Below are 27,798 nucleotides of genomic sequence, written 5' to 3'. Positions count from 1 at the left end.
GTACAGTGTTGATGAACCCTGAAATCGAATTGGCTGGAAAACGCTGACTGACTTTATTGTATATTTGACTGCTAGTGTGATCAGGAGGGTTTGAATGAGCTTTATTATTTTAGTGTATCTGTCCATTACCCAAAATATGAAGATAAAATTACTTGAATTTATATATATCATTTTAATATTGGACTCCCATGTACTCCGATCTAAGGTGTGATATTTCTCTGCAGGGTCCACCAGGAAAGCAGGGAGCAGCGGGTACAACTGGAGACAAAGGACCCTCTGGACCTTTGGGTGTTCCCGGTCTCAATGGACCCCGTGGCGATCCAGGTCCTGATGTACGTAGCCATGATATGTGGTGGGATGGGGAGGATGGTGTATTGGCTAGGGAGTTTAACTCCCAGCTTAGACCCTTAAGGATCATATTGGTTAGTCATGCAAAGTGCTACAATTATATCCTATTTCTAGACATTAGAAATGTAAGACAGTGAGTTTGATTCCAAAGTGAGTGGCCCAAACCTGCTCCTTAATGGCTTGTATCTGAATGAACTTTAAGTTGCTTTGGATAAAAAGTGTTTGCTAAATACCTCAGCAGTATTTTGACTTTTTATTCAGTTTTAGCAGGACGTGGTATGAATACTTTGGGTATTGTATTCTAACATTATGGTCTATACAAAAAAATAACACAGTGTTGGGTCAAGTGTAAACCAACTCTGTCTTTTTCTATTTTCTTCAGGGGCCTGCTGGATCTGACGGCCCACCGGGCAAGGACGGTGTTTTGGGACAAAGGGTAGGAGAACATCCCATTAGCCACTCCAAATCCTTTAGTCGTGGTCTGTGGTCTGTTTCACTGTGGTCATTTGTTCCTCTCTCTCCAGGGCGCCAGAGGCGACCCCGGTCCTGAGGGGCTTCTGGGATCTTCGGGGCTTCCTGGTACCCCAGGTCCTGTGGGGGCAACCGGTGGGGCAGGAAGGAGAGGAGACGCTGTAAGAACTGCAGTGGTCTCATCGGTCCAAGACATAGCCTGCCTTAGTACCACACAGCCATTTAATGCTACTTGAGAACTATTTTAGAATCTTCTACATTGTTTCCCACAAACTGAAACATTTTGAGAACTGATGTATACTGAAAACACGGATTCTACCAGTTCATCATAGGTCAAATCATTGTGTGGAAAAAGCCAGACAGGAAAACAGAATAAAGCGACACTATTTCTTATATCTGGAATCTCTTGCAGGGCTCTAGAGGACCCGTGGGACCCCCTGGCTCTGCTGGAAAGAGGGGATTGACGGTGAGTCTCTGATCAACTGTCCAATTCCAAGCTTCTGGATCTACTAACCCCAGAGATGTTGTATTATTACATATGACATTCTATGAAATCTGTTGCTTTGTAATATCTTATGACTCAGGGACCACAAGGACCAAGAGGAGATAAGGGTGACCTTGGAGATCATGGAGAGAGAGGTCAGAAGGGACACCGTGGATTCACTGGTTTGCAGGGTCTGCCCGGACCTCCCGTAAGTTGACTGTACACTTCATTATCCAACCCTACCCTACAGCCATAATAATCTCACAGAAATATATCTGTGTTGTTCTAGTCTTTAATTGCAATCTTCCCCCCACCGGAGTATAGGGTACAACTGGTGAACAGGGAACCACTGGTATCATCGGACCAAGTGGCCAAAGGGTAAATTCAACTTTGTATATTTAAAACGGTTTCAAAGATTTGATACCAAATACAGACGTTCAGAAGACACAGAACCATACCTGTATAGAAACCTTTTTGTTGCGTGTTTACAGGGACCTCCCGGACCCATTGGGCCACCAGGAAAGGAAGGATACCTTGGACAGCCAGGACCAATGGGACCTCCAGGAACACGTGGAATCAGTGGAGAGATCGGACCTGAGGTGAGGCCAAAGTGAACCAAGATAAATGAATATGTTCCCTCCATTTTCCCTGTCAAAAAGTCAAACAAAAGTCAAAAATGGAAAATCCTTTCTCAACTGCCTCTCTTGAATAACAGGGACCACCAGGAGAAGACGGCCCACCGGGACTCCCTGGCCCACCTGGACCCCCCACCGCCGCCATGGAAGACATGTTCGGAGGTCACGACTACGACTCCGACTCCGGCCCCCCTCCTCCTCCTGAGTTCAGCGAGGACGAGGCCATGCCCGTCAGCAACGGCTCCACCATCGTGCCGGTCGACCCCGGGGTACAGGCTACCCTGAAGGCTCTCAGCAGCCAGATCAAGAGCATGAAGAGCCCCGATGGCAGCAAGAAGCACCCGGCCAGGACCTGTGAAGATCTGAAACAGTGTTACCCTGCCAAGAAGAGCGGTGAGTCCTGGTGGATCTGTAATCCGCTCACATAAGGGAGGCCAAAAGCATCAATCCCCAATGCCCCAGTGCAGTGACGGGGACACTGTGCTGTGGAAGGTGCCGTCCTTTGGAAGAGACGTAAAACCGAGGTCCTGACTCACTGAGGTCATGAAAGATCCCAGGGCATTTATTGCAAAGAGCAGGGGATTCCCCGGTGACCTGGCTAAAACTGCCCAACCGGGCTCATTGAATCTGGCCCCCTAATCATCCCCCTGTATAATTGGCTTATTCATTAATTCCCTCACTTTCCACCTCAAGCTGGTGTGTGGTGAGCGTTCTGGCACTGATTGCCTGCCGTGCATCACCCAAGTGGGTGACACACTGTTGGTGGTTAGTGATGTTCCCCCCCTTTTTCTGTTTCTAGAAAATAGTTTCTAGAAAATAGAAGCGCTATATAAATTCAATGAATTATTATTATTATTATTATCATTGTCATTGGTGGGTGATCTCATGGAATACCTAACCTTAGTACCTTACAAAAGTAAGATACTTTTGTCATTTGTTTTATTTTGTGAATAATACTATCTGAGTGGCATCTTTGCCTGCTATATGGACGGTTGCACTGAGAGAATGATGTGTAGCATCACACAGTGTATTGGGAACTTGATGAACAAACTAGCTGTTGGGAAAACTTCTGCAAAGTTGCAACAGCGTTCTTTGCTGTTATATCAAGCTGACGGCATATTCACTGCATCTAATACTTCTGGAGTGAGGTAAAGGTGACATTTATAGGTTACTGTTGCAGGGGCAATGGGCGTTTTTCAACCCTAACCCATGTATGCACTTGCTTTGGATTAAAGCATCTGTTAAATGACTATATAGCGCAGCTTTCAACTTTCAGATATCAATCAAGTTCCACAAGTTATAGATTTCAGTTCCTGCGATAGGGAACAAACATTTCTGGCATTATAACGCTTTCAGATCCATCTTGTTTGAAATCCTATACGCTGTGTGTTCATAAACCCACATTTCTTTCTCATTACTTGTTTAGGAGAATTCTGGGTGGATCCTAACCAGGGCAGCGCTGAGGACGCCATCATGGTGCACTGCAACATGGAGACCGGAGAGACCTGCATCGCAGCCAACCCCGCCAACATCCCCCGGAAGTCATGGTGGAACACTGCCAGGAACAAGCCTGTGTGGTTCGGAGCCGACATGAACCGAGGATCACAAGTAAGTACCTCTATGAAGTTGTTTCACAATGGTTAGGGTGTACAACTTCCGGCCAGAGAGGTACTGAGGTTTTGACCTTAATGTCTACAGTGTAGCTTTCGGCATCCTTGAGCAAGAGGCCATCGCTGACTTTTATCGCTGGTTAAAATATATATTTTTGCGACAACAATTTAAAATGTATCGTTCTGATCATTTCATCATAGAGATCTGTTTCAATATTATTCAACGGTTACTTATTTTCAATGTCGTTGAGCAATGTTTAACGTTCCATCGCTGTTTGAAATAAACGTCCACAGCTTCTCTATGGAAATTGTAACCTGATTTCTGAAGACAATGTTCTGAACACGCCCTCTTTTCCATCTAGTTCACCTACGGCAACAAAGACCAGTCGGCCAACTCTGTCACGGTCCAGATGACCTTCATCCGTCTGCTGTCTAAGGAGGCGTCCCAGACCATTACCTACCACTGCAAGAACTCTGTGGCCTACAAGGATGCCAAGACCGACAACCTGAAGAAGGCTCTGATCCTCAAGGGATCCAACGACCTGGAGCTGAAGGCAGAGGGCAACAACCGCTTTAGATACACCGTGGTGGAAGACAAATGCACGGTAGGCATTCACACATTTAAGAGCGCATTCTTAGTCACATCACTGAGTTACATGAAAAAAAAAAGCTTTGACACTTCTTCATTTCATTTATCTCCTATGAGGATAGAACCATTTATAACAAGTAAGTTGATAAGGAAAGGGAATATGAAGAAAAGACCCATCCAAATCAACCCTGGGTCGCGACAAGGCATATGCCTAATTGGTTAGTGTAGTAACGAGTCGAGTCATTGAGTGGTCTAGATTTTAATTTATTATCCAGAACTGAGATTCCCCGCTTTGTTTCAAGGTAGAATTGGTTTCTAATGATTCAGAATATTCAAGGCAGGAGGTAAATATAAACTAAGATGCTTTTAAGGTATAAAGACCTAAGGAGCCTGGTCCTACTAGACTCTCCCCCGCTTTGTTTCAAGGTAGAATTGGTTTCTAATGATTAAGAATATTCAAGGCAGGAGGTAAATATAAACTAAGATGCTTTTAAGGTATAAAGACCTAAGGGGCCTAGCCTGGTCCTACTAGACTCTCTCTCTCTCTCTCTCTCTCTCTCTCTCTCTCTCTCTCTCTCTCTCTCTCTCTCTCTCTCTCTCTCTCTCTCTTTCTTTCTTTCTTTCTTTCTTTCTTTCTTTCTTTCTTTCTTTCTTTCTTTCTTTCTTTCTTTCTTTCTTTCTTTCTTTCTTTCTTTCTTTCTTTCTTTTAAAATTGAGCGGAAGTACTTAGGCGGGCGGAGCCAGGCCACAAGGGGCCCTGCCCTGAATTGTAATTCATCAAGGATACACTTAACTCTAAAACACTGAACAAAACTGCCACTCTACTCTCTTCATCATATGGGGCTGCTCAAAGTGACTCTTTATAAGTGTGATTGTGGTATTATATCCTTTCATACAAGTGCAGGATACCATAGGGGTTAGGTTGCTGGTTACTGGAAGTTACTGGATTTCATAGGCATCTTTGAGCAGATAGCAAATCTCCGCTTATTAATAACATCCTGATTTCACTCTAAGTATCTACTAAAATTACTTGAGTAAATATCTTCATACACTTTTTTCCTCTCTTTTTTCACAGCAAGCCAACGGAAACTGGGGCAAGACAGTGTTTGAATACAGGACACAGAAAACCGCCAGACTTCCCATTGTGGATGTGGCTCCTGTGGACATTGGTGGCCCTAACCAAGAGTTCGGTATTGACATCGGGCCCGTGTGCTTCTTGTAGAGTAACAACAGGGGGGGGAGTTGTCCAGGAGGACCCCCAAAACTATTGAACTGACAGCTGAGAAGCTCAGCCACATTGTACATACCAGTACTGCGGACTATTCTGGCCCTGTGGCAAGATATTTATTGTGCCTTTCAAACAATACCAAGACCTCCTTACATCCAACATGATTTGTAAGTCAGATGAATGTTTGAGAGAAATTTACATAAAAACAAATTTAATACCTTTCAGAATAATTCCTTTGTCTTCTTTTTAAAGTTTGACTTGATTTTTTTCCCCCCCAAGTTAGGACGCACCCTTGTAATCCTACTTGGTTTAAAAGATGTTATCCACTAATGGCATGTGTTTACTGAGCTAAATACTGTTTAGCTGAAAACCAACTGCTTTCTTCCTTGTTAGTTTGTACTGCTGTTGGTGGCTTGACGACATCGTCCCATGCCAGTGATTGATTTTCTTGCCAACCACTATGAACTGCTTATAGGTTTGATAGATTTATGTATTATTTTATTTTATTTTAATAGCACATTTTGAATACAAAATGAAAATGTTGGTGCTAATCAAGGACAATAAATATAGCACGTCTGTATTTCTCCTTGAGACGGTTTTTGATAAAGAAAGCCTCATTTTTGTATCCAGTTTATTGTGTCTCTGTGCTGACCATAGAACATTAAAGATCCATTGAGACTGTTCATTCCTCAGTCGTAGCTACCTCGTCTCCAGAAACCGGGATGCGATGAGATGGCTTGTAAATCATACTTTTCCCCCCACAGGTGCTGTTTTGTAAGTAGTAGTGAGCCTTGTGCACTTTTATTCCAGCACAGGCAGACGGGAAGGGATTGGGGTTGCCAAATAAAAGTCCTTTCTGTCGATGATGGAGAGGTGTAATTGGAGTTGTCTGAATGGTGATGATTTATATAAACATATATATATATATATACCCCCCCACCCCTCTTTACTATTTCAATTACTTTGCACAGATTTCTCCTTTATGCATGTCAATTTCCCCCCTTTTTAGTATCTTTTTATATGCCCTTGAAGTCCTTTTATAAAAGGTGGAGTGCTTGTTTGCTTCATGTACTGCTTGCTATGCAACAAATTAAAAACAATGCTTGTTTATCCCCACAACGCTTTGTCATATTAATCTAAGTTTAATAGGTAAATCCACAAGCTTCTCTTTCTTCCCGATTGCGGTGATATTTTCTGTGGACGTATTGATGGCATAGGGAAATTAGTTGCGTTTCTGCATCTGAACTAGTTTTGTATTTAAAGTCAGGGTGACTAAGCTTTTTGTCCCCTCCCTGCATGTATTATGTATTCTGCTATTGTGTGGAGCACCTCTTTTTGTTTGAGGCAGTACGACTGGGTTCAATGCTATTTATTTCTGAATCTTAAAAAGAACATGAATATGATCATGAACATGAACTTTGAACATGATCATATTTCCTTCATGAGCCTTCTAACCCACCAGCAAAAGAGGTGGGGGGGGGGGTGGGTGAGGGGGAGAAGGAGGGGGACCTTCCTCAGAAATAAATTCTTCAAATATTTGAAAATCTCTGCATGCTCCTTATTGAAAATAATATTTGGTCACGGGCTGAGTTGTCTGATTCAAAGTACAAGAACGTATTCTCAGTTTGGGACCACGATGATCACAGATGATCACAAATATCACACCTGTTGCACCGCCGAATTAATCTCCGAATTAATAAGCAGGCTATCAAATTAAATATTGAACTCAGTTCAAGTTGGACCCTTTACCTCACAACATCCTTACGGATAATAAAGAAATACCAATATTAGAAGTATGAATCAAGCGATCTAATCTGGTAAGACTTTCTTTAATAATCGTAACGACAAAGTCATTCTGCATAAAATGTAAAATAATGTCAATAGTATGCTACTATATGGACAAAGGTATTTAAAAGTGCTTTCCGGTGCAAGAGATGATGCTAACAACAAAGTTAGTGAGTTAATGATAAACCATGAAATAAAATACTGGAATGGCAATGTAGTGGGTTAAAAGGACATCAAAACATAAAAAACATTAAAAACATTATTTTTTACTACTGATTGAAACTAAGTGAAATTATACAAATGATAAATTGACAAGAATTAAGCGTGTTACATTGAAGTACAACTGGTGTAAAAAGTACAAAAACAAAAGGTGCAAGTCGTGTATAAACAATGACAAGCGGAACATTTGGCATTATACATGTCACAGAGACGACTACATTTACTTGTCTTAAATGAATGTCTCGGGCATACAAACAGGAACGTGTCAATGCAAAACCAAAAACGCTGCTGCACATTTATATCCAATGGGAGAGTCTACACAGAACTTGTACCATATTAAAATGAGATATACTCTTTTTATTTACAACCTGCATCGTCTGTGGGTACGCAAGGGGTCCTCAAACCTTCTCATCCCACAAGCGTTTCTTTACAAAAATATTTCTATAACATATCGGAAACTTCCTTGAAATATCGGAAAAACCCAAATCTAGTAATGCAAATACATAGAAACTCCAAGACGGAAAAAGTGTGACATCTTGACTGGACGGTGTTGAAAGGATTTGGCACTTCTTCGTCTTCTTCTTCTTCTTCGTACAAATGAGTTTAAAATGATGGGAATAACGACAAGTATCTTCCTTCGTGGCTTCATCAGCAACGGCTATCCAGTGGGTCCAGAGAAAACACAGCGCCCTCTAGTGTTAGTCCCATTTTGAACCCCTCCTGAAAGATAGGCAGGGATAGCAGAGCTGAGTAAACACTCCTGGAATCCACAGCCCAACCATACTCCAAAAGAAAGGAAAAAAACACATCAATACCCAGTGACTTTGATTACCCAGTATGTTTGGAGAGCCCTTTTTAACTTTAATTGGAACAGAAAGAGTCAATAGGCTTTCAATAAGCTTTCAAAAAGCAAACAAGAAAAGTATTGAATGCCTTCAGAAGAAAAAAATAGAATCATAGAATCACCACAAAAATAGAGCAAAATTAAATAAATAAAATAATGAATACAGACGGTACACATACCAGCAGGACCACAGAAAACATGCAGTACCAAAACTAGTATTGAACAAAAACACACACACACACAAACAGATACACACATATATATGAATATATATATAGGTTGGGTGGCGTTTAAGAAGACAGTAAAAGAATACCAACCATCTCTGTCGCTGTAGCGAAAAATGTGAAAAAAATAGAGGATAAAATTGACCAGTGGGAATTAGATAGTGATAATATAAAAATTATTATTAAAGTACTTGTGAAATCATGCCACCTACTGGCAATAATATGCTGTTCAACTCAAGACAACTCAATAGATTTCAATGGCTCAGAATTGCCTATGTATACATTGCATGTAACTGTTTTATACATTTTCATCGACATTCTCAATGAAAAATCACTTTTAAACCCCATTTTGTCAGGGCATACACAGTTTGATGGATATGACAACTTGAGGAGAAAAAAGGTCAACCAAAAAACTGTCTGCTAAAACAGATGTCCATTTCCCCAGACAGTTTCACTCTGACATGATATGGGCAGGAGCCTCGAGAACACATTCATTCTGCTCACCTGCATCTCGTCCAGCTTGGACTGAATATCCGGGGGGAAATCAGCAGAGCCGCAGGTAAAGGGATCGAAAGGCTCCGCGCCAAACAGGTCCTTCCCTGGAGAGAAATCACACACACAAACACACACACACACACACGTTTTGCAGGCTCTCTTGAGGTACAGAGATAGCATAACAAAAATATTTATGGAACATAAAATATACAGAGGACATTATATCAATATATGTCAGGCCAACATGAATGTAATGTTTGTGAGTTGTATAAGATGCATCACATTTTAACTGGGGGACTACTGGTTACGGTTAAATAGAATACATCCAGGATATATGGTTTCACAAAATTTCATAAATTATCTAAACTGTATTTAAAGTGTACACAACCACAACCCTTTGCCATTTATTAAAATGTTTGATAGAGTAAATGTAGTCTGTAGTACTGAGGGAAGCGCAATAAGATTGCTATGATACCAAAACACATTTTGTATATTATCCGGCAACAGTACAATACCCAGCATGTTGGAATAGGAACCATTTTGTTCATCAATGGCACTAAGACTAGGGTCGTCGAGGCTGCTGGTCGTATTGGAATCGTACCTATGGTGGTTTCATCCGATATGTACTTATACCTGAGTGTATCATAAAAACAAATACTTAAATCAAGGTATTACTAGAATCATACTTTTATCAGATGGTATTGTCAGTATCATACTTATATCTGATCAGAGTTTAAAATATATTTAGTCACATATATCTAGAGGGGTATTCCTATATCCTTACTAATATCAAGGTTGTGTTACTAGATCCATACTCGGCTACCAGTTGCTAGACCCTGACTGATATCTAGATGGTGTCACTAGACCCTGACTCATATCTAGGTGGTGTTGCTAGACCCTGACTCATATCTAGGTGGTGTTGCTAGACCCTGACTCATATCTAGATGGTGTCACTAGATCCTGACTCATATCTAGGTGGTGTTGCTAGACCCTGACTCATATCTAGGTGGTGTCGCTAGACCCTGACTCATATCTAGGTGGTGTCGCTAGACCCTGACTCATATCTAGATGGTGTCACTAGACCCTGACTCATATCTAGGTGGTGCTGGTAGACCCTGACTCATATCTAGGTGGTGTTGCTAGACCCTGACTCATATCCAGATGGTGTCGCTAGACCCTGACTCATATCTAGATGGTGTCACTAGACCCTGACTCATATCTAGGTGGTGCTACTAGACCCTGACTCATATCTAGGTGGTGCTACTAGACCCTGACTCATATCTAGGTGGTGCTGCTAGACCCTGACTCATATCTAGGTGGTGTTGCTAGACCCTGACTCATATCTAGGTGGTGTTGCTAGACCCTGACTCATATCCAGATGGTGTCACTAGACCCTGACTCATATCTAGATGGTGTCACTAGATCCTGACTCATATCTAGATGGTGTCACTAGACCCTGACTCATATCTAGATGGTGTCACTAGATCCTGACTCATATCTAGATGGTGTCCCTAGACACTGACTCATATCTAGGTGGTGTTACCAGACCCTGACTCATATCTAGGTGGTGTTGCTAGACCCTGACTCATATCCAGATGGTGTCGCTAGACCCTGACTCATATCTAGATGGTGTCACTAGACCCTGACTCATATCTAGGTGGTGCTACTAGACCCTGACTCATATCTAGGTGGTGCTACTAGACCCTGAATCAGATCTAGGTGCTAGGATATCCTTACTATAATCCGGTGGTAGTGTTGCAGGGGGTGGGGGCGGGCATCCGTTGCTGGGCGGCAGGGGGACCAGAGGCGTCACGGGGGAGAAGGGAACCATGTCGAAGACATCCGTCGACAGGGGCTTCATGGAGCCACTTCCTGCCTGCGTAACGTGTGGAGAAACGGGTCAGGTCAGGTGGTGAGAGCCAGCGGGGGGAGGATTTACGTGCTGAATGTGGTACGTTATTTATGAGCGCAGGACGTGTACGTCTGGGTTCGTGGTGTGGCGGAGAATGTAATGCTAGTCGATCCGTGCGGATCTCAAAGAGGGATGAATAGAATAATAAATAAGAGGAAAGGCTGGAGACGAGGGCACAGCAGGGGGTCCCTGAAGCTCTCTCTCCCCCCCAGCTTGGAGGAATGATGAGAGGAGGAGGGACCAAAGAGGGGAGGAGAGGTGGAACAAGACCAGAGGAAATAAATGAGGACAGAGGTGAGGCGGAATGAGGAAGAATAAAGGGGGAGGCAGAGAAGAGAAGTGGAAGATGAAAGATGATATGGCAGGAGGAGGTGAGAGGAGAGGAGAAGTAGGAAGGAAACAGTAGATGACAAAAGGAGGAAAAAGAGGAAAATCAAAGAGTGTGGCGGAGGAAAAATAGAAAGGAGGAGGTATTAAGCATGTGTAACAGAGATCATTGGAAAGGAGGCGATGAGAATAGAGTAAAAGGGGAGAGGAGGAGAAGGAACGCAGTAAAGTAGGAAAGAGGAGAGCTTTACGCGAGGTCGCGGGATGCTGAAGCCCTCGCTGCTCTTAGCAGGCGGCAGGGCGGGTTTGGAGGGGGGAGGAGTTAGTAGACCCGTGGAGAAGTTGGACTCGGGCGAGCTCATGGGGGTGAGCGTGATGGAGGAGATCTCCAGGCAGGAAAGCGACTGGAAGTTTTGACACCAGAAGAGAGAGGAGGGCCTCTGGAGCATATAGGCCTCGTTAGAGGAGTTAATGTGCAGCAGCTGAGAAAAGATCACAGACAGACAGGTGTGAGGAGAGAGAGAGAGAGAGAGAGAGACAACCACAGAGTTAGTGGGTCAACCGTCACACACCAATAATTTTAGTAGCAACACGTTTGTAAAACAGATGGAGAGATATATGAATATTTCATGTGCAACATATCATACCCAACCTGTTAAGAAATATCTCGGCACTGAAACGTCTGGAAATTTAACCTTATAAGGTTAATGTTTTATTTTTATTCGCCAATGGAGAAAATCACTGTCACTTTGGGGATGAGTCAGTGAAAGGTAAAAAATAAAACATACAATGAATAGGCCTTTATCACGGAGCTGTACCCTTAATCCATTGGTGAATTAGTAGGGGTGAACACAGGTGTATCTCAGGACATTTCATTTGCACACAACAACAGAGCCCTGGTTAACTTAAAGGGGACATATTATGAAAACAACACTTTTCCTAGATTTGGGTTGTTTTGTTTTGGGTCTCTGGTGCTCCCACACGCATACAAACTTTGAAAAAAGTCTGTACATGATTTTTTGAGTGAGATATGCATTTCTGAAAGTACACCGCCTACAGTTACCAAACGAGCGAGTCAGTTTCGGCGCCCCCTCCTACGTGGGAAGGGGGCACAGTTGAATATTACCTCCCACTTCCCTACTCCCCTCCAATCAGAGCATAGCTAAGATTTTGTCAACCAGCAGACGAGCAGCTCCGGCAGACGGAACTCGGCGGCAGCCCTGCACAGCTAAGCTCCGGGAGTACAATCCGTTTCTCTGCCGGACTGCCGCCGAAGATTCGGCGGCAGTCCAGAGGAGGAGGCATGGAGGAGAAAGGGATTGTACTCCCGGAGCTGAGCTGCCGGACTCCCAACGAGCTACCCCAGCCGGACTGCCGGCAGTCAGGCCACCGGCAGTCCAGTGGTGTACTCCGGGAGCTGAACTGCTCCGGCGGGTGTAACTGCGGCCGAAGCGGGGGTAGGTCTCGGCGGCAAGTCCAGCAGCTCAGCTCCCGGAGCACAATCCCTTTCGCCTCCATGTCGCGGCTCATGGACTTCAGAGAGTCAAGGCCAAAGTTCCTTTCCCCCACTATGCATCTTTACTTGTTGTGGAAGTGCCAGAGACGTCAGACGCAGTCCTTATGATTCATAATAGCATCCGAGGCGCATATAGCTTGAATGAAAGAGAGGGGAATAGTGGCAGGCGATTGTTTTTCCTAAAAGCTATTTCCAGCAAACAGCTTCAAAAACATGTTTTCTAGAACTCAAATACTATGTTTACTTGTTAGGAAAACACCATAATATGTCTCCTTTAATGAGCTGCACCTGTTTTCAGGCTTCTGTGACTTCTTTTTGTTAGAGTTTAATCTCTATGTGTAGGCGGTGGGGAGATCAAAAGTGCTGAAGGCTTACTGGAGGTACGTGAGCGATCATCAGCTGGTCCTCAAGGTCTAGCAGTTGTTTCTTCAGCTCAGAGTTCTCAGATTCCAGCTCTTGAATCTGCAGAACACAATCAAAACGCTCCTTAACGCATTCACTAAAAAATACTTTAAAGGTTTTAGCCTCTCACTGGTACTGCAACCTTGTACTCTCTGAACACAGCCATGGTGAGAAACGGTAGAAATTATTCATTTATGGCTGCTGAGTTTTGGAAAGAAGAATTTACCTTGCTGAATTTTTCAAATAACCGTTAAAAATCGACAGCTAACAAGGTTAACAACATCAGACAGCGTGGAGGGTGTCCCTCCACGTGATGCAGAGATAGTTAACCTGTGTAATGTGGATGAAAAAGGGTCAGTTTTACTGGAAGCTTTGCAACATACCCTCTTCTGCAGGGTTCCGATCTGTTTCCGTGTTTCCACGTCTTTTCCGCCAGACTCCAGGAACTTCTTGTAGGCCAGGTCGAAGGCCTGGCCGATGGTGAGAGTTATCTCTTCTGCCTGGCAAAGAATACATATACTGAACAAAATGCCCTAGTGGAGGAGCGGATATCTAAAACAATATTTGTTTTTCCTTAGGCAGATAAACTTCCCAGTATGTATTAAAAGAAGAAAAAAGCTGAATTTCAAAAAGTATAATGAATGTTTAATTAATCCACTTGATAACCATAGGTTATAAACAAATGTATATATTCAATTAACATTGGTGCTTTTGAGAATTATTTATTTTTACTCTAACAAAAAAAAAACAGTTGAAAAGACGAGATACCTACACATTTCTCGCTGTCAAACACATAGCACAAGTGCTTGTTGGACTCAGAGTCCTTGCAGATGAACGTGAATATCCTTTTGTCCGTCTTGTCGTCCGCACAGAAGGATATCCTGTGCAACTGGCAGTTATACTGCACGTCCTGACACCAGAAAATAAGTAACGTTAAGACATGGCTATGACATATTTAAAATGTAAATGAAGGAAGTCTTGTAAAATGTGTGAGAGAGGTAGTGAGTTCATGAGTAAGTGGGAGAGAGAGAGTGAGAGACTGGGTAAGACAGACAGGGAAAGAGAAATATGAAGACAGACGGAAAGACACAGAGACAGAAGGAGAGACACAGGCAGACAGAAAGAAAGAGAGATATATTTCACTTTTGTCTTTGGGTCGAGTATCTTCACTCCATAAATGGAGATCTGTAATTCCACTTTGGGAATCTTCTGTCCCTCTGACTTCTTGATGTGCCTTTGAAACTGTTAAAGGAAGGTGGTTGACATTTAATATTGACATTCAGTTTAGGCTTTTACAGTTACTACGTAACATAAGCAATGATACCCATTGACATTGACAAAGCCACAGGGCACATTGTGTACAGAAAACCGAGTATAGAGCCGCGTGAAAGAGGGAAAAGTGTTGACGTCGAGTTTTCGGCCATGCATTTGATTGACATTAGAAAACACATTTGATTGACAAATGACTGCGTTTGTGGCCAAGGCTCAAAAGGAAAGGTAAACTCGTAAACACTCAATGTGAAATGGACTCAAAACCACTAAATTTATATGGGAATACATTATGTTTATGGGCATGGGCTGTGCCTGGATAGAACATGCATCAGATTTGACATCCAATAAGGAAAGAGCTTGCAGCGAGATTACTTATTCGATAGGATGGATTTTAAGACTACACGGTTGATGACACTTTCATCGTACCCAGTCATAACTAAAAACTTCCTTAGGCGAAAAACAAAAATTGGGTGTTTTAGTTTGTGCCCGAGTCCATCACTTCACCATCAAATATTTTAGGGACAAAACGTAATATTAACAAGTAATATCACCAGGAGCAATCAAATCAAGAGAAAAATTAACATAGAGAAACTGGGTTTGAGTTATTAATGGCCTCCGTTCGCCAGTAATCTATCAAGCAACAATCGATCACAGATGTCGGCAGGAACGCACACTTGAAGGACATCAGGATTGCATTTCTCGCCAATGGAAAACCTCTAGAATGGAAATCGTGATTATCAAAAAATAAAATAAACACACAGGCATCCAACCTTTACTCAAACATAATATAAATAATACAATAAATACAATCTTACCAAGGTCAGAACCACGGGAGTTGATAGAAGACATTGATGTTGAGCTTGAGCGTTTGACTCTTAGCCAAAAGGTACTAGGTTAAACCCTAATTGTCTGCAGTCTACCTGTAGGCATCTAAGATCAAGACTTCCCTTCTTGCTACTCAATCAAATCATCTGAAATCAATGTAAGATGCTTTGAATAAATCCATTTACTAAATGACTCAATAGTAATTGAGAAACGAGTGTCTAAAGTCAAAGTTGTCACAAATCTCTCATAGTCTCATTCTAATAATAATTCAAATGATCTTGGGTTACTGATTCTGAATACCACTGTGTTTCCATCCGTACAGTTTGAAGAAGCAGAAGTTTTTCCATATATTTTGCAAGAGGATCGCTGATCTAATTTGGTTAATTAAACGCTGAGGTTGGTGTCATGGTCAAAATTGACACTAATACTCTGGGCTTCTTTAAAGTGTTGCCTTGGAATTGCCAATTTTGGAAATGCTATTAAAATAATTGAACCGGGTCCTTATCACCCTAATGTAAAAAGAAGACCCCTCTAAAGTACAGCACTGAGGTTTTGAGATGCCTGAACCAGATAATTATTAATGTTATTATCAGACAGCAAAAACTCAACTTTTACTGCTCCATTACCTGGTCACGGTTAATGAAAGGGTTTCTTAATTGATGCTACATTTTAGATATACTGAGATCCTACACAAAAGTGATATGTGAAAATGGAAAAAGTAAACTCAAAGCCCAGTGAGAAAAAGGTCTTCAAAGGCAGCTTTCCAGAATACAGTCAGCTTTATACTTGATGTGATGTGACTACTCCTGCCCTGGCAAACTTCCAACAAAAACACTGCTGCCTTACGAATATATTCTCACAGTATGCACATATATATATATATATATATATATATATATATATAGTCATGTAGGGAAATAGTGTACACGCACAGTACATAATAACTTATGTTTGGTAATGCACTGCCGTAATCCCTCTGGACCCTCACACATTTTTGTACCTTTCTTTGAACGACTCAAATGTCCTTTGCAGTAGGTCTGAAAAAAGGCACCTTTATAGTTTTGTTCCCTTTTGAAGGTTAGCCTGCTCTCTGTATACCTAAAAACCTTCCATAATCGGCTCATTAGACACCTTTATCCAAAGTGAGTATATTGGTCTATTAGTAAGGAACACTTTGGTCGGTTAAACATGTATGTCAGTGGGCAGATGATGTCGCATGATCCACACAACCAGTGACTTAGCCAACGCTGTTTGGCATTGAGGAGGCGTACGTATCCGAGCAGGTGTTTCATGCGTGCCAAGCCAGGTATTAAGGAGCAGTTTGTGTTCCTGCTGCTGTGGAACCGCTTTGCGACTCAAACCCGGGCTGGACAGACAGCCGACAGGGGTTTGGCATATCTTACCTTCAGCTTTCTCACCGCATCCTTCACAACTTCAGTGCCTTTGGGCGCCTCAACCTCGGTGTTTCCCAGAAACTGTCAAAAGAAAAGAAGATGAATGGCGTTATTTAAGCGCACGTGGAATAAGGAATAATACCCCAAAACGGGCCTGATGGTTCTTCGACTTGGAAAAGGCAGCTGAATGTGATATCGCCGTTTGTGCTTTGCTCAAGAATAGCACTTGAGATGAGGGACAATCTCAATCGTATCCTGCCACCGTATCTTGACGAGCCCCAAAGGCAGATAGCGATTGACAGACCTGTCTCATCCACTGATCTTCTTTTTTTTATACCAGCCAAGGTGACAACGCAACCATCCATTGTTTTATGTCTGCACTTTAGAGCAACCAACATCTGAGTGAAAAATCACATTGTCACAGAGTAAATAACAATCACCACACACCATGTGCAAAGATGCACATGGCTTTTTGGGAAACACCACATGCTTTTTGGGACAGAAACATTAACCAAACTGACCCAGTCACAAGCAATAGGTTATATTCATTGACTTACCTTTTACCCTGACTTAATCCCTCATTTGATCATAGCACTCCCCTTTCTGCAATGAAGGGAGTGTGGTTTATGCTGCCTTGCACGTCCTGGTTCGATGCACATGGCATTTTGTTCAGTATTGTACTTGTACTGCGTCAATGACAAAAAAAAAAGAGTAATCTAATCTAAATCGCATTGCTCAAGCGTCACTACAGCAGTCCACCAACAGATGGTGCTATTAACCCTAAGGCCTGAGCATGGGGGCGAGAGATGGGCAAATGGCTCCTCAGCTGGCTGAACCCTATCATAATAGTTCCACTCAGACATTGGCTCTGTAAGGTTTGGAGACTGCTGTTGATTGGCCGTTTTTGAGGGGGTTGCTTGGGCCACTTCCAAGATGGCCCACCTGGCAAATAAACCGACACTGGGCACCCTCACGGTGGACAAAGGGCATTCTTTCCCCTTCTCCACCAGAAAGATGAGCCCACGGCAAACTGTGTTCTCCATGGTTGTTTCCCACAAAGCCTATTGTAAAAACAAGGACATTTTTTTTGCCATAACAATATTAAATCAACAAGAATAATAACAAATAGCTTTCATGGATGACGACTGCATTTCCTCTCACAACCTTAACTGATTCTCTGTACTTTAACTTGAAACAGCACTATATGCAGGTCAGTGAACCCTCAAACTGGACTTAGTTTATATTACAAATGGTCGAACCAAGAATATCTTTAAAGGCTCACTTCAAATGATATTCAGTGACAAGCAACCACGGGCGACATCCTCAGTTTGCTGCAAGTATTTAATATAGAACAGAAACATCTTTAGTTGTGTGATTTTCCTTTACGAATCGTATCGTCAACACCCTGATATGGTACACTATTGTGCGATAGTGTACAATACCTTATTTTTTCGAACATTAACCGAGCTGTCAAAACAAGTACACGCCCGGCAACAAACGATCTCCATTAGGACTTAAGGACACCTCTAAGAATAACTCCCTGACAGTGATGGATGGCTGAGACCCAGCAGAGCAACAACTTGTCCCTGACAACTACAGTCTTCTATCCCAAAGAGGGGGGGCGTCAGGTCTCAGCAGGTTAGCCATGCCCAGGAGCCTCATCCATCATCAGCTCCAGTGACCCGAAACAAGGGGTCAGCTCCCTCCCCACTCCCCTCCTCTATGTCGACGTCCATATGGTGATGGTTTCACCCATTCCACCTTAAAAAAAGACATTGCCCGCTCTCTCTCTATCAGCACAGAAAAAAACAGGATGGATCTCTGGAGTTAGAAAGACTAAACCCCAGGCATCAACTCAAAATACTGCGTGGCGCCTGATGGAGGCGCCACGCCATCAGTCGTATGTGCGCCACAGGGAGCGTCACAAACCGATTCTTTGTACATAGAAAACAATCAATGTACAAAGACGGATGGCATGGAGTATAAGTGACGCAAGCGCTCGCCGCTGACAACTGAAGCTCTGTGTTTTATGTATGCTTTTTAAAGTCGCGCCATCGGACACAACTTTTATTGATTATTAAGCCAGTGCTTTCCAGACAACTGGGAAAAGTTGACAGAGTGCTCTTTAGATGCGGCGCCGCTAAGTTCGGGTGGAGCCAAGGGTTAGGGTAATGAGGTGAGGACCAGTAGCACACGCTTTAAACCACTGAAGTAAAGTAACAGGAACACAGTTAAGAAACTCTCAGAGCCTCTCCAAAACTCTCTGCTTCCGTAAAAGATGGGTCAGATCGGCACCAATTCAGGAAGGAGGAACTCATCAGAACAGTTGGGGAGCTAAGGAAGTACAAATGCTTTGATTTAGAAAGAAATCAAAAAAGGGAGGAAAAAACTGAAATTGTCAATTCGCCAGCTCGTTGCCGTTTGGCAATGCAGCACCGGAGCTAGGGCGGTTTCCCGGAGTTCTGCTTCTGCTCGACAATAACATGAGGTACGAGGTGATGGATGTGAGCTGACAGCATCTCCTCCTCTCTCCGCACAGAGGAGCAGCCGGTGGGAATAGTCAGCGGGAAATCAAGTCCGACACAAAAGATCTTCCAGACGAGATTCAACTCTTTTTACAAATAAGTCTCTGTTCGCTGTAGAAGAACACTAACTGTATCGGTTGTTTTGTACCAAGACGAGTCGATCGCACTTACAGCTGAGTTTAGCTTCCCTTTTCCAGAAGGTACTTTTTCCCCCCCATGCCTGTCGAAACGAAAACATCCAGTATTGGAGATGATATTCACAGAGGTGCTCACACTGGGGCGAAGGCGGTCTTGGCGGGGGTTGTTACAATTGAGAGGCCCAGACATCACAGATGCGCCTCTGAAGTGTGTAGCAACAAAAATGCAAATCCTCACTGCCAACATCGAGTTCGATAACCCGAATCTAAGCTTCGTTGGAGCATGAGAAACAAAACAAAAACAAAGCAACTCAAACATAGACAGCAGACTGCATGCGATAGGAGATTAAGGCAATTGCGCTGATAGCCGGTTTGCCGTAAGGCTGTGCACCTGTTCTAGAGTTTAGGTTCCCTGAGCCCACCCCTCACCAGGGCTCCAAGTGAGAGGCTGGCTGTCACAGATGCCATCTCCATCTCAGCGGCGCTGGCCCTCTACCTATCTACTGCCATAATGGAGGGTCACAGAGCGCAGGACCAGAGGCCTGTTTCAGGTAGCTGGTTTAACATACTCTGAGTTTAATCCTGCGCTCTGAGTTGGTTGACTCAGAGTTCAGGGTTGAAAAGCAACTCTGGGTTTTTTCGGTTTCAGAACAGGTGATCAGCGTTGGGTTAATCAACTCTGAGTATGTTCACTCTGGGTTGAGGGCGTGCCTGTTGACTATAAAGAGCCATCATCAATGGATCTCTGATAACATGATCAAACATGGAACAAAAGCGTAGATCCACTTACTTTTCCCCCACGGAATTGGAAATTCTAATGAACGCGTATGCCGAACAGTTTTAACAAAAAAAAGCAATTCCGCAGCGAGAGCGCGAGAGAGAGCTTGGCAGTAAATAGCTGAACAAGTCAATGCGTGAGTAAAATCAATTAATAAAATAAAATAAAATAAGAGGAAAGTTTAATATCTTCCACTTATTCAATATGTAAATTGTGTGTGTGTGTGTGTGTGTGTGTGTGTGTGTGTGTGTGTGTGTGTGTGTGTGTGTGTGTGTGTGTGTGTGTGTGTGTGTGTGTGTGTGTGTGTGTGTGTGTGTGTGTGTGTGTGTCAATTTACGCAACCCGAGTTGCCCCACGAGGACTTGGCAGCAAATGAAGATGAAGTACAAAAATATAGTTTAAACAGGTAAACTAATGTTTAATTGAAATCAAATCAATTGTGCTGTTTTGCCTGCTCTACCTAATTTAACAGCTATATTCAACATGTGATGGGCCTATATTTAAGCAGTAAATGTAAGTAGTACATTTCCCAGCCACCCCAACACTGCCAATATTTAATAGGATTTAGATATATTAGAAGGCTACACCTAGGCAAAATGCATTATATATATATATATATATATGTCTTCAAAATAGCGCTTACTGAATATTAGGGTAACATTTTCCTCCATGTTAGCAAATCGAAAAAAAGCAGAGGCCCGGCAGACTGGAGGGGGTCCACCTCTGCAGCCCTCAGAGGCTGAGGAGATGGCCCTCAGCCAACAGAGTATGCGTCCTGTGGCTGAGGGCATCCCTGGGGGGAGCTCCTCTGATCCCCCCACCCCCCAGGATAGAAGTGCCTTTATAAGAGGTTGGTTATTCAAAATAATTAAATATGTACACGCAACCCAGCGCGTTGCAAATTAGATGGGGCAATATTCTGGCTCAAGTAATAATCTAATCATCTGATGGCGTCATCGCCCTACTTGAACCAGATGCCCTCACCAACTTCCATGCAATTGTAACAATTCAAAAGATGCAAAAGGATGCTTTGGAGATCCAAATTTTGGAACATAAGTTAAATGTGGGGGAGGTGCAAACTGGGATACTGTTCCCTGCTTTATACCCAATATAAATTACTTAATTTTTTTTGTGCTTTCAGGAAATAAAGGAATCCTCATAATAAGTAGATTGTCTTTATTAGAACACGGGCTGTGGTGGGACAAGTTATTTTGTTGAACAGTTTACTCAAAGGGTTTTATTTCAGTGAACAATGCAGACGATTATGCTGAGCATGTGCATGTAGAGAAGAACAGCATCTGGGTAAAAGCAGTACCAGGGTCTTTTCTGCCTTGCATTCTTAAAATGAGTTTCTTGACATGCAGCAGTTATAGGTCCGTGGTTAGTCAGCTACTCTGATGATGGGAAACCACAACGTTGAAGTGACTGTAGTACAGAGCGGGTGGGATGCACGGGGCGGATCATTCTGCACATGCGTTAATTGCGATAAAAAAACAAAACTTAAACTTAAAGCATGCCCCCGGTGCGTTTGACAGAAGAGAAGAAAATTATCAGGAAAATAAATTATATCCAACCGGGGTCTTAATAATCGTTCCTCACGGAGATTCCTTCTGAGGATCGCAGCCTCTACGTCCACAGGCTCTCGTAGAAAAGGACATGCCATTTCTAACACTTCCTTCTGTCGGAGAGCTGCCTTCAGCCTATAGACAACAAACTCAGAGTAGGTCTAACCACCTCCCGAGCAGGTTAGGTCCACGGCGTATGTTGCCGCAGCAACTAACTCTCGGTTGCGCTGAACCTGCTACCTGAAACGGAAAACCCAGAGTTTCCACTAACTCGGAGCGAACAAACTCGGGGTTGCCTCAAAACCAGCTACCTGAAACAGGCCTCAGGTTAGACCCACGGCGTATGTTGCCGCAGCAACTCTCGGTTGCGCTGAACCTGCTACCTGAAACGGAAAACCCAGAGTTTCCACTAACTCAGAGCGAACAAACTCGGGGTTGCCTCAAAACCAGCTACCTGAAACAGGGCTCAGGGCAACGAGCAATCCAAGCCAAACAAAAAGAGAGGCTTATAAAACAAGAAACACAGCTCTTGCGTATTTTAGTGCTGTTTTCTAATTATATTTTCATGCCAAAACAACCCCAAGCAGTCGTCTGGATCTTTAGGGAGCATGTGGTGGGTGAGAACTATTCAATCACTGAACCCGTTGAACCATTCAGACCAATGTCATGCACAGAATAAATTACTTGGGGGGGTGGGGGGGGGGGGGGGGGGGGGGGAATAACAATGGAGGGAGGGAGGAGGGTGTGGGGAGGGCATCAGACCACAACAACCACCCCATTGTTTAAAGTTGCAGACAATGAATAGTTCGCACAATTTCATATTTGATCAATCTGACCAATTTATCAGGGGTAGAAGTTCAGGTGGTCAATCACTTTTTAGGGACGCATGTCCGGAGTGGGGCCTTCAGCGGCACATGCAACCCCCCGATTCAGACCCTTTGTAATGAGATGTAAATGAGATTGCAGTACACACCTTGGCATTGTAGGGGATGTAATGCTTGGCCAGAGCCTCCGGAGTGTGCATCCATGATTTATCTGAAACAAAACACAACAACAAGGACAATAACATGTTAAAAAAAAGAGACGTTTCCCGACAAAACCATCACACACAACCTTTAACAATCAAACTAATAGTGGAGTGATGAAGAAATATGAATCCTTGAGTGTGTTGTGGGTTTGTTTATCTATTGTCTGAATCAATTAGCACGCTGTTCACTTGGCAGGGAGGTCATAATGACTTCTCTGTCATATCGGAGAGCTAATTCAATTCAGATAGAGAAAGGGAAGAGGAACCCGGGGTCGATTGATTTCTTTGAGTGCGTTTGTACGGATGCAGCAGACAAATTGCAATTCTCCAGCTCATCTTCCTGTTCCATGTTTTTAGTCTTCCTCTCAGATCTCCTGACCTCCTGCCAATGCCCATCTTGTTCTTGGGGTTGTCCAACTGGCAGCAACGCAATGTCAGCCACCCAGTCGACAACCAAATCCTCTCAGAGAACAGATCCGACCTCTAATCAAATTGCTCCAACGTGGTTGATAAGGAATGGTTTTCGTCCCCCTGTGTCTGTCCCTGTCACTGTCCCGACCCCCACAACTTTTAGTGGGTGCAGAGAAACTGTAAATTCTAATTTTCTACATTTTGGGCTCGCAGGCGGAAAGGTTGGGCCCCAGTATCTAACAATGCCGATATAGTGTGACATACTGTAAAGTGCAGGGACACAGTGTTTTCCAGCTTCATGACATAAAATAGCCAATAAAATGGGGTAGAAAAAAAAGCTAAAAAAGGGGCAGCACATTGGGCCATTGGGGTTATCCGTCGAGGGAAATCAAACTCTTGGCTGCAAGTAAGAATGAGTGCATATACAAAGGTTGTCCCCAATGTGTGTGATGGAGGGCGGTGGGGGTGGTGGGGGGGTTCCTTGGGTGGTGACAGCTGGAGAGGTTGTATGAGGAGTGATGGTGGATTTGGATGACAGCGCTTGAGGTCTCACCACTGTGGCGGTCACACTTGAGTGGGCGGTAGGAAGGCAGAGGAAGAGGGCCAGAAGGTGAACACAAGGCCGCTGCATGGCTCTGCAGGTTGGTGTGATGTTGGTTTTAGCATGCTGCCAAGCAGACACTGACCTCACACCGCAGCATGGTGTCCCGTTGGGGGTTTGTGACGTTCTCCGGTTTTCAGTTTCAATGATGTGAAATTATTATTCTTACATTCTAAGCTTGAACTTGGACTACCTTACCCTATTAAGATTCTGGAGAACTTTTATTCACATGTCGATGTCTATTAAAATGAACACCCTCTTAATTAAGCCCAGCTAGACAAAAGAACAATAATGAGGATTTATGAGATCTCTTTTTTATGTACCTAACACAATCCAAAACACAAACAAACTCTGCCGGATTGTGATAAGTGCATGGTGACCTGAGGTGAACCAATGGTCATTTGTGCCAAAGCATTTCATTAAATTACCCGGACTATCATTTGAGTTAATCTTTCAATGAGACTGCTAGATCCATGGACTTTGGATGACTAAAACCCTGTTATTTATGGAAGCTACAAGAGACTAGGTGGTCCTTGGTTCGGTCCCTCACACAGATTATAAAAGAATAATGATTCTACATGGCAAGGATACATCTGCTGACTATAAATGACTGCTTGTATGTCAAGGCACTCTCGCCATATTTGCTAATTAAGCAGAGTAGACGGATATTAATGGCTAAGTGTTGGCTAACGAGAAACAATGGATTACCTGCTAATCGAGGCTAATACCTCAGCAATGCAAACATACACAGACAAAGGCGCAGAGGCCACCTTCTGATTACACAAATCATTCCAAAATCACATCCTGCGGCAGAGAAATGCTTTCTTTTGGGAATCATTGTGTTCCCACTAGGGAGTAACCGGCAACATCCTTTGTTGCTGCAGAGCCGCTGAGCGCAAGTATGCCTTCATCGTCATCAACGCGCAATAATTTGTAGGATGGATTTCTACCCATTCTGAACGGGTTGAAAAGCAAACCAATGACAATGATGACAAGGAAGCAGCAAAACGATGATTGAATGAATCCCTGATCCAAGCAAAAGGAATCCACATGGAATGCTCAGAAGTTTGTCAAATAATTAGAGTTGTGTTTGAAATGACAGACGCCTGCCTATAATGGGCGTCGAGTAGAGGAATGAATTCTGCCTTGCCCTCAAATTGAAAAGAAATGAGTGCTGCCATATTTCTAAGAAAAGGAAGTAAATCGTTTGCTTCTAATTTATTCTTCTTGTAGGGATGGAACGGCGTGGGCAGGCGGTGGTCTGGTTCCCTACGATGTTCAATCAGTGGCTCGCGTTGGGGATTCATTGGCCACGCATGCTCCTCGATCTTGCATTTCGGCCGGGTCTCAAGCAGACCTCCTAACTTATGTGCGTCTGGCTGGCACCGCAGATAGACACATTGAAACCAACGGGGGGGCTGCTCAAGAGAGGGAAGACTATGAATACTGAACCACTGCTAGCACTGTGCCACCAGCACTTGGGCTTGAATGCTATACAGATTCCCATTCTCCAGAGACAAAGTTGTTTAGCATTGGCCCCTTAGAGATTCAATTCAAATTATGCACAATTAATCACTATATTTAAAAGAAAAAGGAAACTAAAAAAGCTTTTATGAAGAGCATCTCCTCTATGCCGAGAATGACCAGAGCATTATTTTTGTATGGCGGTTGATGGATTTGGGTATCAGTATAATTCCATGCTGTAGTAGCTTCATAGTTTCTATGGAGGATACATTCATTGAGAAGTTGTGAATTTGACATGAAAGCTTTAGAAAGAGGTAGGTATAAGACCGAGTTTATCAAGCAACTCGACTTGGCGTTTTCTTTTACAGTGAATGTTTTAAATATATACACATAGAAATGCCTAATTCACTGGCAATGTCCAATGAGGAACGATCAAACTGTTCAGAAATAGTTATTTAATGGTTATATTTCAGGGTTAATTTAACATTGAACAAACCTGGTGTGGGGTTTGTTCAGTGAGTTGAAATGGTCAGCAAAGATAGCTCAGAGCAAATTAAAAAGCCAAATTAACCTCTGCAACAAATTTTCTATGTGGACGCCTTCTGTTGATGTAATGTTAATGATTGATTACCAATGTTGAATACTCAGCATATCCGGCAGTCTTTTTTATCCTTGCCAAGGCTGCTGTTATAGTATCATGCTTTATTTTGTGTCTCTCGTTCTGATAACCACTTGCTTTGTTAAATTCAAGTTTTGGCATTGAATGCCTCTGGCATGGTATAAATTAGATTCTCATTATAAGTAATATAAACAAAGGCAGCATGTATTATTAAAACTATGCTTTGTAGTGTCTGTGTAGAGCAAAGACTCACCAAAGATAATCAATTCAAGTTGTGGAAAGACAGACACCAGGACAAGCAGGGAGGTAAATCAGGCATACATTTTTTATTGCAGGAATTTTTTATCCTCCTAGCCAAACAATTAAGAATGAATAAAGAACAACACTCAGTCCCAAACCTCTACCCCTGTCCTAGCCAGCTACTATGATGTACTAGGGGCCAGTTCCTGTGCCAACATGTTGCTGTGTTTTAGAAAGATAGTGATCCTACTGCTATTTTCTAACAGTGAGGGGGGTTCCACTGTAACCCTTGCCAACCAACAAACCCTGGTGTTCATGGGATTAGGTGGAATGCCAACCATGGAGAAAAATGCTCCAAATATGGTTGCCACAGGCAACCCGAACCTACAACCCTCGCCCTGGTGATAAAACGAGTAAATGTGCTATCTGAGAACATTGCCAGACAACCCACGCTGATTTATTATTCAATAATGAGGCTGAAACCAACCAGATGAAAAGAAAAAAAACTAAACTCAGGGAGGTGTTCCAATCTTGGCATACATTCTGGTGTGGAAATAACTTGCTTGGACAAGAAAAGTCACAATCACACAGCCGGAGGCCGGCGTATTCAGTCTGTGCTCGTTGTGTCAAAGCGATACAGACGCATCATAACTGTGTTTTCGCAACCAGATTAAAAACAAGGTTTGCTGCTCTGTGGTGAGAGAGATACATTTGAGTCTCTATTGTATTCGTATACGCGTCGAGAGGGCCTATGCCAGAGGCACTGCTGATTAAAGGTTTATAATTTGCAATTGGGGACATGAAGCTATTTTTAGAAGTTGGACCGCAAGATATCAGGTTTCTGCAGCTCAGAATAAAAGAAAAACATCAAAGGGTTTTGCAGTTTAATCACTAGCCACTTTGATGCAATATCTTGTATATATCAACTAATAATAATAATGGATTGAATTTATATAGCGCTTTTCTAGACACTCAGACGCTTTACAGTGAAGGGGGGACCTCACTAACCACAACTACAAAAAAACACTGTAGTCAATGTAACAAAATATGAGAACAATGACCAGAATTGTTTGAAAATGTGCCCAGTGCCTGCCTTTTTCTCATGTGCCCAAAGGACTCGCAACACAAAAGCAATATCACTACTTTAACCCAAATGTTTTTTTTTTCTTTATGTACAAAATGAATTTAAGAAGAGACATAAGCGACATCAACTCCCCTAATGGGAACTGTTGAGAATAGGGTTTTCCATTGGAGCCAACAGGCCGGTTGCGGTCTTATTTGTTGTTTCTTATTAGAGCCAAATATATGATTTTGCCGGTTTTTTGATAAAAATAATCCCAATAATCCATTTTTCACTGCCTTCATGTAATTTTGTGACACGGGGATAGTGGAAGTATATATGCCAAGATAAAATAGAAAATCATACAATTGTAAAAATTATTATGCATTCTTATTTAGCATTAATAAAAGGAATCCCAATTTTAACCCTCATAGGGTGTTCGTGTTTTTGTTACACAGGAGGTTCTGCTGGGTCTGGTGGACCCATTGCCTTTTAATTCAACATACTCAAGCTTTTTTTTTTAAATACTCACCAGATGGTTACTTCATCCCAATTGCAAGTAATATAAACAACACATATTTTAAATTTGTTCACTTTACCTTTGTTAAATCACATTTATGAATAGAGGTGCCACTCGTTTTTGTTTCTTTTTGCATTAAAATGCAACAAAATAAGGAAATGCCTCATAAAACAGGCATAACTGGGAAATAATCAACATCATTAGAAATTGAAACATACTCAATAACATCTGTCTGAACAACACATTAAAGCCTTTGAACACGGCCATTATA

General features: G+C 42.8%; 2 protein-coding genes across 7 annotated transcripts in view; one reads left to right on the top strand and one right to left on the bottom strand.

The window, feature by feature from the left end:
* Positions 1 to 6,048, top strand: part of LOC132448769 (collagen alpha-2(V) chain-like) — a 39,481-nt gene extending 33,433 nt beyond the window's left edge. The window contains exons 44-54 of the mRNA XM_060040287.1: positions 225 to 332; positions 731 to 784; positions 873 to 980; positions 1,232 to 1,285; positions 1,404 to 1,511; positions 1,628 to 1,681; positions 1,795 to 1,902; positions 2,019 to 2,331; positions 3,365 to 3,546; positions 3,911 to 4,153; positions 5,213 to 6,048. Of these exons, the coding sequence (XP_059896270.1) occupies positions 225 to 332; positions 731 to 784; positions 873 to 980; positions 1,232 to 1,285; positions 1,404 to 1,511; positions 1,628 to 1,681; positions 1,795 to 1,902; positions 2,019 to 2,331; positions 3,365 to 3,546; positions 3,911 to 4,153; positions 5,213 to 5,359 (1,479 nt within the window). The 3' untranslated portion in view covers positions 5,360 to 6,048. The remainder of the gene's footprint in view (positions 1 to 224; positions 333 to 730; positions 785 to 872; positions 981 to 1,231; positions 1,286 to 1,403; positions 1,512 to 1,627; positions 1,682 to 1,794; positions 1,903 to 2,018; positions 2,332 to 3,364; positions 3,547 to 3,910; positions 4,154 to 5,212) is intronic.
* The window catches only part of LOC132448770 (PTB domain-containing engulfment adapter protein 1), a 65,938-nt gene continuing 43,784 nt past the window's right edge, over positions 5,645 to 27,798 (bottom strand). For 5 of the 6 annotated variants that reach the window (XM_060040288.1, XM_060040291.1, XM_060040292.1 and 2 more), the window contains 10 exons: positions 22,559 to 22,620; positions 16,590 to 16,661; positions 14,233 to 14,331; positions 13,862 to 13,999; positions 13,473 to 13,589; positions 13,063 to 13,149; positions 11,423 to 11,653; positions 10,670 to 10,808; positions 8,942 to 9,036; positions 5,645 to 8,089 (listed from right to left, as the gene is read on the bottom strand). In XM_060040288.1, the coding sequence (XP_059896271.1) occupies positions 8,018 to 8,089; positions 8,942 to 9,036; positions 10,670 to 10,808; positions 11,423 to 11,653; positions 13,063 to 13,149; positions 13,473 to 13,589; positions 13,862 to 13,999; positions 14,233 to 14,331; positions 16,590 to 16,661; positions 22,559 to 22,620 (1,112 nt within the window). In that variant the 3' untranslated portion in view covers positions 5,645 to 8,017. The remainder of the gene's footprint in view (positions 8,090 to 8,941; positions 9,037 to 10,669; positions 10,809 to 11,422; positions 11,654 to 13,062; positions 13,150 to 13,472; positions 13,590 to 13,861; positions 14,000 to 14,232; positions 14,332 to 16,589; positions 16,662 to 22,558; positions 22,621 to 27,798) is intronic. The other variant, XM_060040293.1, reaches the window with a different exon arrangement.

This window comes from Gadus macrocephalus, chromosome 20, assembly GCF_031168955.1.
Source record: "Gadus macrocephalus chromosome 20, ASM3116895v1".
NCBI lineage: Eukaryota > Metazoa > Chordata > Actinopteri > Gadiformes > Gadidae > Gadus > Gadus macrocephalus.
This window is presented reverse-complemented; position numbering and strand designations above follow the sequence as displayed.